A 14,304-nucleotide genomic window follows, 5' to 3' on the forward strand; every position below is an offset into this window, starting at 1 on the left:
GCCAGTCGGAGCTTCTGTCACTCACCGGTGACTGAAAGTGAACAATATTGAGAAGAGACGAGAAAGAAGGAGGAGGCAGAGACGCGGCCCGACACACGGGTGCTGAAGCACGGACCAGCGCGGTCCAACTTTTAATTCTCGGTCTGGACTCCGAACCTGCGCGTCTGATTGGGTTGGTTGGACACGTCAATCGCTCTGGTCGGACCTCACCGCTGACAACATGTGTGTGTGCGCGCGCGCGCCTGTTTGTTTGTGTGCTCTCTGTGAGAGAGAGAGAGAATCAACACATTATCCACCCCCCCCACACACACACACTCTTTGAGAGCAGACAGGAAAGACAGGAGAGTAGGCTAGTGTTTTTCAACCTTGGGATCAGGACCCCATGTGGGGACGCCTGGAATTCACATGGGGTCGCCTTAAATGTCTAGTAATTGAAAAAAAGAAATTACTGATAAAAATATTTTTTTAAACTAATTATATATATAAATATGATTAAAAACACCACACACAATCCTAAACAACTGTAAGAGAGAGAGAGATTTTTTGAAGTAGCCTAATGATAGTTCATTTGTTTATATTCTGTCTGTTCAGCAGGTGGTGGTGGGATTCATAATGGATTAGAATTAGAAGTGTATCTCAAAAAAACTGGATTTTTACACCTATTTTGAATTTTACTCGAACACATATACAAATAGAAATACTTTCCCCCCCTCAACAAATACAAATTCCGGATGATTTGTACACCCCTAATTGCTAGTATTAGTGCATACTACTAAAATATTGATTGAGAATTGCATATAAGACCCAAATGACACGTTAAATAATACTGATAGCAATATACAGCACTTAAACGCAATTTTTACTTGGTTGAATGGTAGAATATCTGCCTGGCTGGTAACAAATTCACTGAAAAAGTTAGTTTTGGACCCTGATTGGAAGCTTACTCTTTTGGCAATCTAAGGTGGGCTCAGGGCAATTATATCTTTTTGAGAGAGTTTTCAATCCAGCCATGAAGTGCAGAGTTTTTTTCAGGAACGTCGTAGCATAGGTAAATCCACAGTGATAACTCCGTGATAGTGATTAAAAATTGCATTTTGTGATTAAAATTGAAATTCAATTAACGTTCTTTGGAACACCCCCACATTTAAAACCACTGCTCCACCCCTGGCAGTCGGTACGTACAATACTGTGTCAGGCAGGTGTCTCCCACGGAGCTCTGCCCCGTTTCAGAGGTGAAGGAGAGACGTCGCCTCCGCGATGTAGAATGTGTTCAATTAAAGTGAAACTAACACATTATATAGGCTATGTCCATTACACACTTTTAGGCCTTAAAATGTCTTAAATTTGTTGAATTATTGTGTTCAAGTCTTAAATAATTTTAGACAGGTCTTAAATTTTCTTATGCCCACCATGGGCGAGCATTTCACTCGCATTTGCCCCTAAAAAAAAAAGACGTGTGAACCGGGAAAATCACAAAAAAGAAAGAGCACAACCTGCGATTGGTCCAAAACTACAATTCCCACAATTCTCTGGCCTCAACAATAACAGTAGTTAGTGTAAGTAAGGGAGAGTGGAGCTGTAGGTGAAAAGAGGAAACAACGCACGTCTGGTCCTGTTCTATGTTGTTCGTTCACACCGTCACCGTTTATTCGTTACGTCCGCGGTGTAAAAGGCCGTGACGCAAAGACGCGATTTGGCGCGAGACGCGATTAGGCGCGAGACGCGGTATACGCGACTTTTTTTTTTGCGAAGCAATACACGCGATTCTTTTATGGCGACGGGACTTTCGCGTCTTCGTCCTTTTCATCGTGTTTCATCGTGTGAGGAAAAGCGTTCCTCGTGTTTGGTGGGAAGCCCCTTGTGGGTCTTCCCACCAAACACGAGGAACGCTTTTTTTTCGCTCGAGTTGTGACGCGCGACCAAACGCGAGATACGCGATTTATCGCTCGTTTTGACTCGTGTCAAAAAAAAAATTCACAAGCCCGCCAACAACTTTTTTTTTTTTTTCAAAGGAGGTTCAACTGGACTTAGTTATTTGTCTAGGAAGACGTTTCACCTCTCATCCATGAGGCTTCATCAGTTCATGTAGCATCTGACCAGGCTGGGACTGGACCAACTAACTGGTGTGGAGACTCAGTATAAGTCCAGTTGCTTTCGATTTAACCTCCTTTGAAATACTATGACCTGGACAAATGAGAATATGCACAGGCCTACAACAACATTTCTGCTCTCACCAACCATGGTTGAGGTCACAACGCTGCTGTAGCTGCTCTGGAAGTCCGAGACACTGAGGCCAAACGCCGCCGTCGCTTCTGATCCATGACGGCGAGTTCCGGGCTGATGAGCTACAGAGACTTTAAAGTCAAAGAGGAGCAGCGCGTCGCTGTGTCGGACTGTTTGTTTGGATTTAATGAAGAAGCTGCACAGAGTCAGGTGAGCAGAAGCTGCCCCCCCCCCCCTCACCGTGGAGCCGCTGCTGTCTCACAGCCACCACCGACCCCTAGAATAAAACACCACCGACCCACATGAACGCAGCTCAGACCGGCCGGTGCCTCAGCGCGGTGATCAGCAGGACGCTATACCCAGTACCGGCCAGCTCAGTACAGAGGGGGGGGACGATAACGTGACGCACACAACTGTCTTTTTTTTTAGAGGATTTTTTTTTTTTTACCAAGAATGCGCCCAAAAAAAATCATGATCCAGGGGCCAAAATTCGAAACAAATATATATATTTTTTAATCATAATTCTCATTATTCTCCTGATGTCGGTTTAATGTAAACAGATTGCGCTGTTATGCGTCATGTGACAGCGGGGCAGTGCTGCAGCTGCTGTGCTGTGATGGACCTGATCAGACTGGTGGTGGTCCACAGTCAATCAGTCCCAGATCCTCAGTCCATACAGTAACCTGTGCATTTGTTTGGGTTGCTGCAGATGTGCACATCAGCTGACACCGCCGGTAAAAGAGAGAGAGAGAATGAGTGTTGTCTCGAAAAAAAAACAGTAAGACAAGTGACTGAAAAGACGCGTGGTGCGTAATGGAGACACCAGGCTGCTGGAGCGGACCGCGGTCACTGTGCGGCCGCTCTGCTGGTCACCTCAGTGTGTGCGACAACTCATTCATGGTTGTCTCTGATTATACTGGTAACAGCCTACCTATTCACCTCCAATGTAGACGCGACGTGCGCGCTCGTTACCCAAAGCGGCGCGTATCCGCGTGCATTCGGTGCGACGGCGCCGCCGTTCCCCCCCCCGTGCATGTCCGTTGCTGTGTCAGGCAGGTGTCTCCCACGGAGCTCTGCCCCGTTTCTACGGTGAAGGAGAGACGTCGCCTCCGCGATGTAGAATGTGTTCAATTAAAGTGAAACTAACACATTATATAGGCCTATATGTCCATTACACACTGAATGGGATGTTAAATCCCATGTCTTTATTTCTTCAGTTTATTTTAATAGTAATAATTATGACTAACATTCAGTGAAGACCTAAAAATCAGTATCTCCAAAATTGAAATATTGCAATGGTTTTTATTTTTTTAAAGCATTTTTAATCTAGAAATGTTGGCCTTCTGAAAACTGTCCATCTATATGCACTCAATACTTGGTTGGGGTTGAACTACTGGAAATGGACTTTTCTGTGATATTGTTAATGGTGAGCCCCCCCCCCCCGCCAGACAATTCCTCTCTTTTTTGGTCCTGACCCGTTTGCATCCCTGATTATATATCCTCAATGTTTTATTTTTATGTTTTCATCCAGACCCTGGCATCGAGAGCAGCGTGCTAGCCGGCCACGAGGACAGCGTGTGGGGTCTGACTTACTCGGCGGTTCATCACCGTCTCGCCTCGTGCTCGGCCGATGGAACCATCCGCATCTGGGACCCTCAGAACTCATCCCCCTGCCTGTCTGTCTTCAATAAGGAGAGAGGTACACGACAGTGCAGGATGTGTAGATTTTCAATTTCAATTTCAATTTCAAAAACTTTATTATCCACAGAGTGGAAATTCCTCTTTGGTTTCACCATGGACATGTCTCACAAAACAGAACACAATGACACAGTAAAAAACATTTCAAGGATAAAAGAAAATATATATATAAAATAGCCTACGGCAGTAACTGTACTTCACACATCACACATTCAAGTAGGCCCACATAATTTCATAAAGCACACCACAGTACGAACCTGCTGTGCAGGAAAACCCTCAGCAAAGGAAAAAACAGGAGTAAAACAGGGCAGGCTACCTAGCTACCGCATTCTGATCTTATTTATTGCGTTGACAGCTTCTGGGACAAAGGACTTTTTGTATAGGTTCTTCCTTGCCATCGGTAGTCTATACCGCTTCCCTGAAGGCAAAAGCTCAAACTCGCTGTACATGGGATGAGAGGAATCATTAATTATCTTCTCAGCTTTACTTCTAATTAATTCATCATAGAGACAGCTCAAAAGTTTCTGTGGCTTCCCTAAAATGTTCACTATTCTCTGCAGTTTGTTTCTCCCTTTAATATTCAGGTTGTTTCCGTACCACATGATCATGTTAAATGATAAAATACTTTCCACCAGGCTCTTATACACTGTTTCTAAAATACTTTGACTCACTCCAAAACTGTTAAGCTTGCGTAAAGTGGAGGCGTTGTGAACATTTTTTAAAAACATGATCCGTATTGATTTGGAAGGTAAGACTACTGTCGATGTATGTGCCTAAATATTTAAAATCATCGACCATTTCGACCATTTGTCCATCTATATTTACTGGCCTCCTAATATTTTTTTTAATTCTGTAGGACTACTTACTTGTACATTGTGTTCTTGATGCACGACTTCATTTTTCTCCTGCGTTGTTGTTTTTGTGTGTGTGTGTGTTTTCCTCAGAGCATGGAACGCCTACCTCGGTGGCCTTCGTGGCTGCTGACCCCAACCAGGTGGTGGTGTCATTCGACGGCGGTGAGACGCTGCTCTATGACCTCAACACGGAGCAGAGCATCACCGCGCTGGAGACGCAGACCAAGGATGGTACGTTCCGCTTTCTGAAAACATATGATGTCACCTGTTCAGATGACACTCAGAGAAATAGATAGAAACGGCAGATAAAGACGGAGCTGTGTGTTTTGATTTGCAGGCAGCGAGCTGATCAACCGAGTGGTCAGTCACCCGTCTGAGCCCGTCTCCATCACCGCACACGAGAACCGCACCATCCGCTTCTTAGACAACAAGACAGGTATCTGCAGCCGTTTGATTCTTGCAGGGTTTCCTCTTCAGACTTGTTTTTTTTTGTCGCAGAATGTCAATGTTAATCTAAATAACAATAATCTGTGTGTTTGAACAGGCAAAGTTGTTCACTCAATGGTGGCTCACCTGGATGCAGTCACCTGTCTTACTACAGACCCTAAAGGCACTTACCTCATCTCTGGCAGTGAGTACCACTCAGCTCTCCTGTGTCAGGAAATCAGGCTTCTTTAGGATAAAGCCAATAGACAATCATTTCATTTTTTCCCCAAAAAAAACCCTTGATCATCAAAACACTTTTTTCATGCAGAGTCATTCTGTACACAACTGGGTGTTTATTTAATTTATTATTTATCTATTTAAAGGTTTAATGATCAATACACATTAATAAAACATTTTAACAAATGTAAACATGCCAGAATTAGCCAAAAGGCTATTTTTACATCTGCTGTCCCTGGACTGATGTTAAGTCGTCATCCTAAAAGAGAATAAAATGATTTAGTTATAGACATACAAATAATACATCAAAGGATTAGAAGGCTAAATCTGAATAAAGATTAAAAGGCAGACTACTATGCAAAAGTCCATACATACACACACTCTAACATAGCTGGCTAACATAAACTCAGCTCAAACAACTGCTGTCTTGTGGAATGGCCTTCCTTTAAATCTTAAAACTGTTACCTCCTCCTACTCTCTTTTTAAGTCCTCAATAAAAAAATGGTTAGCCAATCGATAAATTAAATCAAAAGAGCAGTGAAGCACTAGATTATGTAGGCTATTGTTTGTTTGTATGTCTGTCAAATGTTTTGTTGTTTTTGTTTGGGACCTAATCCCCTTGTCTTATCTATTTCGTCTTGTTCTTTTTCCTCAATGTGGTAGTCTATGTGTCCTAGTGTCATTCCATGCGCTGTGTGTTGTCTTCCTTGTTTTAATTCCATGTTGTCTACCATCTCACAGGACCACAATGGAAACAAGCCTTTTGGCTTTATTGTGTTTTAATCCTTTTGAACACTTGTTTAACGTTGTTCAATAAAGTTTTCAATTCAACAGCCAATTGCTACAAACAAAATGGAAACAACGTTAAGTAGCGACACCAACATCAACAAAAATTGATTACACAAGACTCAATAACAAACCAGCAGGTCACAAACAAGCAGAGCATAGACACTAAACACATAAAAAGCCATGCACAAAAAGCAACAGTAATACTAGACAATTAATAAACTAACAGACAACATGACGGATGCCATCAGAAAGCACCAACAGGCAGAGCAGCAAATGTGGGAAAAAAATTAAGCACTAAAATTTAATGTTGACAGCTTTTACCACTAATTAGCCACTTTTTAAAAAAGAGAAGAAAAAAAAGAAAAAAGAAGCATAGTTTGAAAGATTTCTAATGTGAGTTGGAATGGAGTTCCACTCACGAGCAGCCCTGACTGAAAATGCAGACTGGCTAAAAGTACTTTTTCTAAACGGGACAACACAGTCTCCTCTAGCTGCACTCTGTGTGGATGTTGATGCCATTTTTATAAACTTGTATTTCAATAAAATATGACAGCGATGATAGTTATTGGATTTCCTTTCCAGCACTTTAAGGGTTTTTAGTATAGAGAAAGTAGTGGTTTGAGAGCAGGTTGTCAAACAGTATGTTTGATGTTTTGATTTGGAGGTGCTTTCCAAACTCCTCTGACTCTGACATTGCACTCAACGGTGATGTGTCTTTCTCCCTCACCCCTGTGCCGTCTCCGTGTCCACCTGCCTCCTCCAGGCCACGACTGCTCGGTGCGGCTGTGGATGCTGGACAACAGGACGTGCGTGCAGGAGATCACAGCCCACAGGAAGAAGCACGACGAGGCCATTCATGACGTGGCCTTCCACTCTTCCCAGCCCTTCATCGCCAGCGCCGGCGCAGATGCACTTGCCAAGATCTTTGTCTGACAGCACTGTCGTCGTTCTGGTGAGATCAGCGGGAGAGGGGGAGGGTTAGGAGCTGGGAGGGGGGGGGGGTTGGCGGAAGGGTGCAAGACGAAGGGCCGTCGCAGTTTTACTAATTTTGAGAAGGCACACGCAGCGAGACGCAGACCAGTGTGAGCTCTTAGTCCATCAAGATTAAAAGATTAAGAGATTAAGCTGCAGAACTCTTCACTCTCAAACGTACACACACACTGAATGTAGCATGCTTTATTCCATTATCACTAGAAAAAATACAATATTTAATCTTAATGGAGCAGTCCTTAAGTTCTATCCATAAAGATTAGTTTATCAGTGATATGCGTCCAGCTTAGCCTATTAAAAAGAGATCTATATAATCTCTTCTTTGTCTCAGAGGTTTTTTCATTTATATTTTTTGGACAATTTACGTGTGATTTCTTTTATTTTGTTTGATTATAACTTTATAACTTTATTTATAACTCTTTTTTCTCTGCCTTTAGAGTCCTACAACCACAACTGGGCCAAAAGAGACTGAAGACTACAGTGGACAGATTTCACCTGCTTACACACACAAACACACTCACACACACTTGTCCTGCACCCCACTGGCTGGGTCATCGCCACAGGACGTCACCTCCACTCGATTCCTCACTGTTCTCTGATGCCTCAGTGACTTCTTGTAATACTAATCACTGCTTTTTTATAACTTAAACTGCTCCGTTTTCATATAATCACATCTGGAGTAACACTTTTCTACACTACAATATTTTGCTCCGCTTGTTTTTTTTTCTTCTTCTTTTTCTTCTTTTTCTCTGTTTCCAGTCTGCCAATGGTTATTACAAAGCACCGTGTGTGTGTTTGTGTGCTTGAACTGCTGACACACTACTCACATTTTCACAGAGAACCACAGAGGAAACACACTCACACTGCACAGCGCACACAGCGCACAAATGCACCGTTGCATTTGATCAGATTTTTTTTTTTTTTAAATAGCTGATTAATGGCATGTTTCTAACATACATAACGTAGGAATGATTTAAAACAGTAACTGCTTCCAGTGTCGGCAGAAAACACCTGACCAACCTCTGCAACTGGGAATCAATGTGTTACATTCCAAAGACTCCAGGGTGAGAGTGTGTGAGTGTGTGTGTGTGTGTGTGGTGTCGTATTTGGGGTGGGGGGGTTGGAGAATGTTTAACTTAGTCGTGTGTGATTTGAGGAGGCACTAAGCAGTCACTAACCAGTGTTGAACAGATAGCTTTAATTTCAACTTTATCGCCAAGACACCAAGTCTCATTTTCTGTCTGAGTATTATTATTATTATTATTATAGCGTCCCCATGATTCTGCCTCCAATGTGTGTGCGTGTGAGATTAAATGTCGCTCTGCTGTACAAGATAGATGAACAATATTTCCACAATCGCGGTCCATTTCTAGAGATGTACAGCTTGAATTCGTCTCCGCAGAATTAATGCTGTCACACCGTTACTGACCGGCTGAAGGTCGATAACCACGACGACACCGTAGTTGGAAGTCGTCAGACCACCGGTTTGTACGCTCTCAACAAATGATGCACAAATGGCGTCATTTGGTGCTTTTTATTTTTTTTTACTGTACAGAAGAGTGTGTGTGTGTGTGTGTGTGTGTGTGTGTGCGTGTGTGTTTGTAAATGCACTAGTTAAATCTCGGTGCTATTGAAAGACCTCGTCAGTCTTGAGTCAGAATCAGGGACCTGTTTTCGTGTGTGTGCCTGTGGAAAAAGCGAGACTGTATCTGTGTGTGTGTGTGTATAGATGAATCAACTTTTTCAATGAATTTCATTGTTTGGATCATTTCATTACCTCTGGTCACATTTCAGAACGAGCTGTCGCTGTTAATGTTTCTGGGAGGGATGTGAGTAACGAGCGAGGAGCGCGTAGAGCTGATGATGATGATGATTATATGACAGCGAGAACCACACGGGCTGAAGTAGTTTCCTCAGATGAAGCTGTTCAGATCCTCTGTTTAAAGTCACCTTGAAGTCGGTCGGCCCGTCGGTCGATGGGCGTGTACTTATCCATGCTTTTGGAAAAAAGAAAAAGGAAAAAAAAAAGAAAAGAAGCTCCACCTTTTAGTTGTGTGTTGAGGTTCCCTTTTGTTTGACGTGCATCGGTCGCACAGTAGCACATTATCCAGAGAGCTGCTCTCCTCTCTCTCTCTCTCTGAAGAGGCATGCTGGGAGAAACGGCTCCAGGCAGGGGTGGAAAAAAAAAAGAAAGAAAAATAAACAAAAGAAGAAAGTCCATTTTAAATTGAACCACTTTTGTCAGAAAGATGAAAGGAACAGTATTTATTAAAGATGTGTGGGTGGAAGTAGCACGGTTCAGCACCTGAGCTGTTCAGGTTCTGTAGCTTTGAAAATAACTGAGAGCATTCATCATGCGTGGACACATTGTTCCTTTTAGACGCCTCACATTTCTGATTCTATGGCCTGTATTTATATTGAGAACTGCAGGACACACGTGTTGTTTGCTTTAGGTGAAGGTTGCCTCCTAACAGCTGACCTGACTTCAAATTATTTGCATGGTGATATTATTCTATTACCTGAAGACGACTGAAAAGATCTGATGTCAAATCATCTGTCAGGGGGGCAACCCTCCTCCTCTTCCTCTTCCTCCTCCTCCTCCTCCTCCTCCTTCTTAAAGAGTACAGGGTCACACTAGGGGTCAGATGTCAGATCTAAAGGTTGAAAGTAGCCTAGAGGTAAACACTCCTCTCCTCATCACTGGGGGACACTAGCATTTATAGTTCAGATTTTTTTTTTTTTTTTAAACCTCAAACAGGGTGGTGGACTGTTGTCTGAAATCAGACGGCGTGTCGTTCCGCTGTACGTCTTTTCTTTGACATTATTCTTGTCAAGGAGAACTGCTGCTGGGCCCAGCATCCTGTTTATCCCATTTAAATACTATTTGGCTCCACCCACATTGCACTACATCTAATAGTGGATGCTGTGAATAGATGGACGGGGTGTAGGGAGGATATTTTGTAGGTATTTCTAATACAATTTGGAATAAATACTACAAAGGTGGAACCTGCGGTGGCTCACAGTGTTTTGATAGTGACGGTTACTGATGGTTTTTGGTTTTGTTTTGTTTTGTTTGCTTTCACTCTGAGCTACTGGGTCCCCTCTCTGAGAATAAAGACAAATCAGTATGACACATCAAAAAAGGAGAAGAAATCAAAACAGAGGTTGTAAATGATGACTAGAAATGCCATAATGTGCTGTAAATGTCCATCATTTCCTTGTTTTCTTTCTTGCATTTCTTTTCTTTGATTATGAATATGATTATTAAGATGTAAGAATACTGTAGTATCATAAGTGAATCATTCTTCCTTGCTAGGCATAGAACTTGCTTGTGATTGATAATGGCAATGTATAACTTGTAAAAAAGCAAAAATGATTAAAAAATGTGAAAAATTGAAAAAAAAAAACTAAGTTAAAAAAAAAAAAATCTGTTACCAGTCAGAGGCCAAGGTAAAGGACTCTCATTTCTTTGTGTTTTTATTTTTTTATTAGCAATTTATCACTGTGTGATATTTTGTACATCATATTAAGCTGTATTCAAACAATTTCCTCTAACTACAAGGGATAAGAGACCTGCTTTTTATTAATTTTGTTTTATTATATATTTTTGAACTGCATACTAGCTTGTATCAAATGACTTTTCTTTTTGTTTACGGGTTCCCTGTTGTATGTCATTAAGGAAGAAAAAAACAAAAAATGAAGATTTTGTACAGTGAATTGAGAGTTCTGTTTTGTGTTGTCTTTCTTGCCTCCAAGGCGTCACAAAAGAAAAGAAAAGAAAAGAAAAAACAAACATAGAAATGTCGTCCCATGCATGAATAAAAATATGCAGTATAAGGTCCATTATAGAAAACTACTGATATGTACAGATGAAATATTTATTATAAGACATTTCTGATTGTCCTGCTCAGATAGAAAGAAACTACTTTGTCTTATTTGTTCAGCCCATGTCCTCAGGCCCTGTGTCATCCACCCAGCCACTAAAACATTAGGAACTAACTTACATAACCCACCACCCACCACTTAATTCAAGAGTTTTTTTTTTTTCATCCACAGAAGACAACATTATAAATTCTCAACGCATGAATAAGTAAAACTTTAACATTGTCTGTTAAAGGGGTATTCCACACAAGTCCATAAGATATGGGGATAGGAGACGGATTAAAAAGAACAATTCATGAAGCAGAGACCAAATATTTTCAACTCGGTCTATTATTCAGTACATTCTCCATGCCTGCTAATTGCATGTGTGTCTTTAACTGCATCCTCAGTTTGTAAGACAGGCTGTGTTCAAATTTGGAGTCTCAAACCCAAGAGATAACACTGATGGCATAAGCAGCACTAAAACACAAAAGGAAAAAAAGTGTTAAGTCAAAGTCCACTTGCTCGTTTTTCAGGCGCCATCAATTATGTAACGACATGGTCTTCTTCAAACAATGGAGTTTGCTCAGCTGACATGAGTTAATGTTCTGAGGTCAAGAGTGAACTGTCTCACTCGGCATCATCCACCTGTTTACAAAAAAGGCTCACCAGATGAGTAAACACATAGGCTATAGTTCACCTTTAAATGCAACCTGCAAAATAACAGTCAGTGAAAGTAGAAAATACAACAAGCACAGTTTTTAGACAGTCCATCTTTTTGTTCTACTTTCTCAGCTCTGGTGCTGTAACAAAGATGAACCCTTTCAAACACCTTTATCAAACTACCCTTGACTATTCTGCCCGTTTTCTTCTGATTCTCATTTGAAGTGTCAGATCAGACCTCCAGATAAAATACCAACAAAGCAGCCCCATGGTCAGATCTTTCCTATATCCAGCTGTTCCCAACACTGCCCTCTTGTGGTCCCAGCAAATATTGTCTGCAGCCCCCCCCTGAGCTATTGAAGCCTCATGGAACATCTCCTGCCACGGTCTATAGCCTACAGCTGAGTGCAGTTATCTGTGGTTAATTTGTTTTAATGAATTGAACATTGTGAGAGTTGCTTCACAGAGACAATCACAGTAAACGGTCCTGAGAGGAAGATAAACTGCAGAGGAAGAACTTCATGTGGTTAGTGAGTTTCAGTACCATCTAGGGAGGTTTTCACGATCAAAGGTAGAAATTCACTATTTTCAATTTGCACGCCTCCTCTTGCAAGACGAGACCGACTCTGCACAGTCACAACGGTGCAGGCGACTGACTGCGGGAGCATGTTTCTGTTGCATAGCATGATTCTGTTGCATAGCATGAGTGCAAGTCATTTACCACAAAAGTTCCCTGTTTTACTGAAACTTGCCAGCTTTGCATAAAAACAGTTCTGCAACAGGAGTGGCTTTCCTCTGCTCTGCAGCGTGGCAGAGTGGTTGAAAATGCAAAGAGAAAAAGGTGTTACAGATCAAAAAACAAGACAGGAAATAGTTTCACAGAGGGACAGAAAGAGGCTGAAAGCACTGAGAGGGAAGATGAGGAAGAGATGGGGGTGGGTGGTGGGGGGGTGGAGCTGCTGCCCCCTCAGGCAGTGTAAGAGAATCTTTAGCTGGCCCCGGCTCAGGGAGGGAGCAAACAAGACAAAAAAAAAAAAATACAACTCGAAACCAAGGAAGGGGAGTGAGAAAAAGGAAAGGGAGGAGGGGGAAGCCTGGGAGTAGGGAGTCGAGGGGCGGGACTTACTGAGAGCCTATTGGTTTCAGGCTGTGTCAGTCATTTCACTTCCTCCTTGGCTGTGGCAAGATCATAGATCTGGGCAGGAGGGAGGGGGGAGAGGGAGGTACCCTCCGACAGATCTCTCTCTCTCTCTCGCTCTCTGCTTTTTCACAAAAAACCCTGAACAGGGGCTGAAACTGAAACAGGGCAAGACTCGTAAAAGGAGTGCAGACTCTTGCTCTCCTTCTTTCTCACAGTTTCCTGTTTAAGGAGGCCATTTTGTAACTTAGCAGGAGGAAGAAGCACAACAAAGTTTGGCATTGTTGTTGTTTTTCTCTGTCTCTCTCCCATGGCTGGGAGTTTCACAACCAACTTTGGACTTTCTCCTCTGCAGAGCAACTTTCTTTTGGACGAGGGAGGTGAAGGAGGGCAGGAGGTGGAGGCAGGAAAAGCAGCGGGAGGGCGGATTTCTCCCTCAGTGTATCTTTCTTTCATGAGTCTCGTACACCTACTGCTCATCCTTGCCATGCCCGGACAGTGAGAGAAGTCTGACGACGAGAGAGAGCGTGACAGAAGAGGCAGAAAGGAGGGAGAGAGAAAAAAAACCCAGCCGCTTCCTGGATAAGGATTTCTTCCTTGATCCACTGGGAGGGGGTGGACACAGGACACACACAGGAACTTGGACCCGTGTGTTTATGTGTGTGTGTCTGTGTGTCCATGTTTCAGTGTGTGTTCCCCTCTCTCCTCCAACTGAGACAGTTTGAATGAGAGTGGGTTTTCAGAAAAAACTCCAGACTGCAAACACTGGGCGTGTTTGTGAACGTGTGTGTTGAGAGCTCTTCTGACAGGACTCAGAATGGCGAACGCTAGCCCTTGTATTTCCTCAGGGGCCATGGCCCAGGTCTTCTTTCCTCCCGGGGGCTCCTCGCCGCCGGGCTCAGCTGTGATGCAGCAGGCACCCTTATCCATGCCCTCTATGCCCGCTCAGGGTGCTTTTCCTGTGATGGATCTGACACTAGGTCAGTGTGCCGGCGGGGTTGTGATGCCCTCAGTTCCCACCACGCCAGCGGGGGTGTCCTTCATCATCCAGATCGGCCTGACCAGAGAATCTGTCCTGATGCCCCAGACTGCTGACCTGGCTTATGTGAAACAAATCGCCTGCTCCATTGTTGACACCAAGGTAGGAAAGAGTGAGTGAAAAAGTGAGTGTGTGTGTGTGCAAACAGGGGAAGGTGGTGTGTGTCATATGCTTTCTCCAGCTGTTGATGTCCAAGGCCTCATATCTGTCCTTAAGTTGTTTGTCAGACACCTGAAATGTGTGCGTTTCTCTCTCTTTCACTCTCTTTTGGTGCGCCCACAGAAATCTGTGTTTACGCTACACTGTTCTCATAGGTAAATGAAAGGGTTTCAGCGTGCAAGTGTTTGAACAGGGAGCTGTGACAGGCTTTGAGGAAACTTACAAAA

At 43.0% G+C, this 14,304-nt stretch overlaps 2 protein-coding genes across 4 annotated transcripts in view; both read left to right on the plus strand.

Annotated features, from left to right (window-relative positions):
* Window positions 1-10,934, plus strand: part of strn4 (striatin, calmodulin binding protein 4) — a 31,099-nt gene extending 20,165 nt beyond the window's left edge. For both annotated transcript variants that reach the window (XM_083984479.1, XM_083984478.1), the window contains exons 13-18: window positions 3,755-3,922; window positions 4,866-5,006; window positions 5,113-5,211; window positions 5,320-5,406; window positions 6,991-7,179; window positions 7,655-10,934. In XM_083984479.1, the coding sequence (XP_083840605.1) occupies window positions 3,755-3,922; window positions 4,866-5,006; window positions 5,113-5,211; window positions 5,320-5,406; window positions 6,991-7,160 (665 nt within the window). In that variant the 3' untranslated portion in view covers window positions 7,161-7,179; window positions 7,655-10,934. The remainder of the gene's footprint in view (window positions 1-3,754; window positions 3,923-4,865; window positions 5,007-5,112; window positions 5,212-5,319; window positions 5,407-6,990; window positions 7,180-7,654) is intronic.
* Window positions 10,935-12,935: 2,001 nt separating this feature from the next.
* Window positions 12,936-14,304, plus strand: part of prkd2 (protein kinase D2) — a 33,326-nt gene continuing 31,957 nt past the window's right edge. For both annotated transcript variants that reach the window (XM_083984476.1, XM_083984477.1), the window contains exon 1: window positions 12,936-14,020. In XM_083984476.1, coding sequence (XP_083840602.1) covers window positions 13,697-14,020 — 324 coding nt within the window. In that variant the 5' untranslated portion in view covers window positions 12,936-13,696. The remainder of the gene's footprint in view (window positions 14,021-14,304) is intronic.

This window comes from Trachurus trachurus (assembly GCF_905171665.1).
Source record: "Trachurus trachurus genome assembly, chromosome: 13".
Classification (NCBI taxonomy): Eukaryota; Metazoa; Chordata; class Actinopteri; order Carangiformes; family Carangidae; genus Trachurus; species Trachurus trachurus.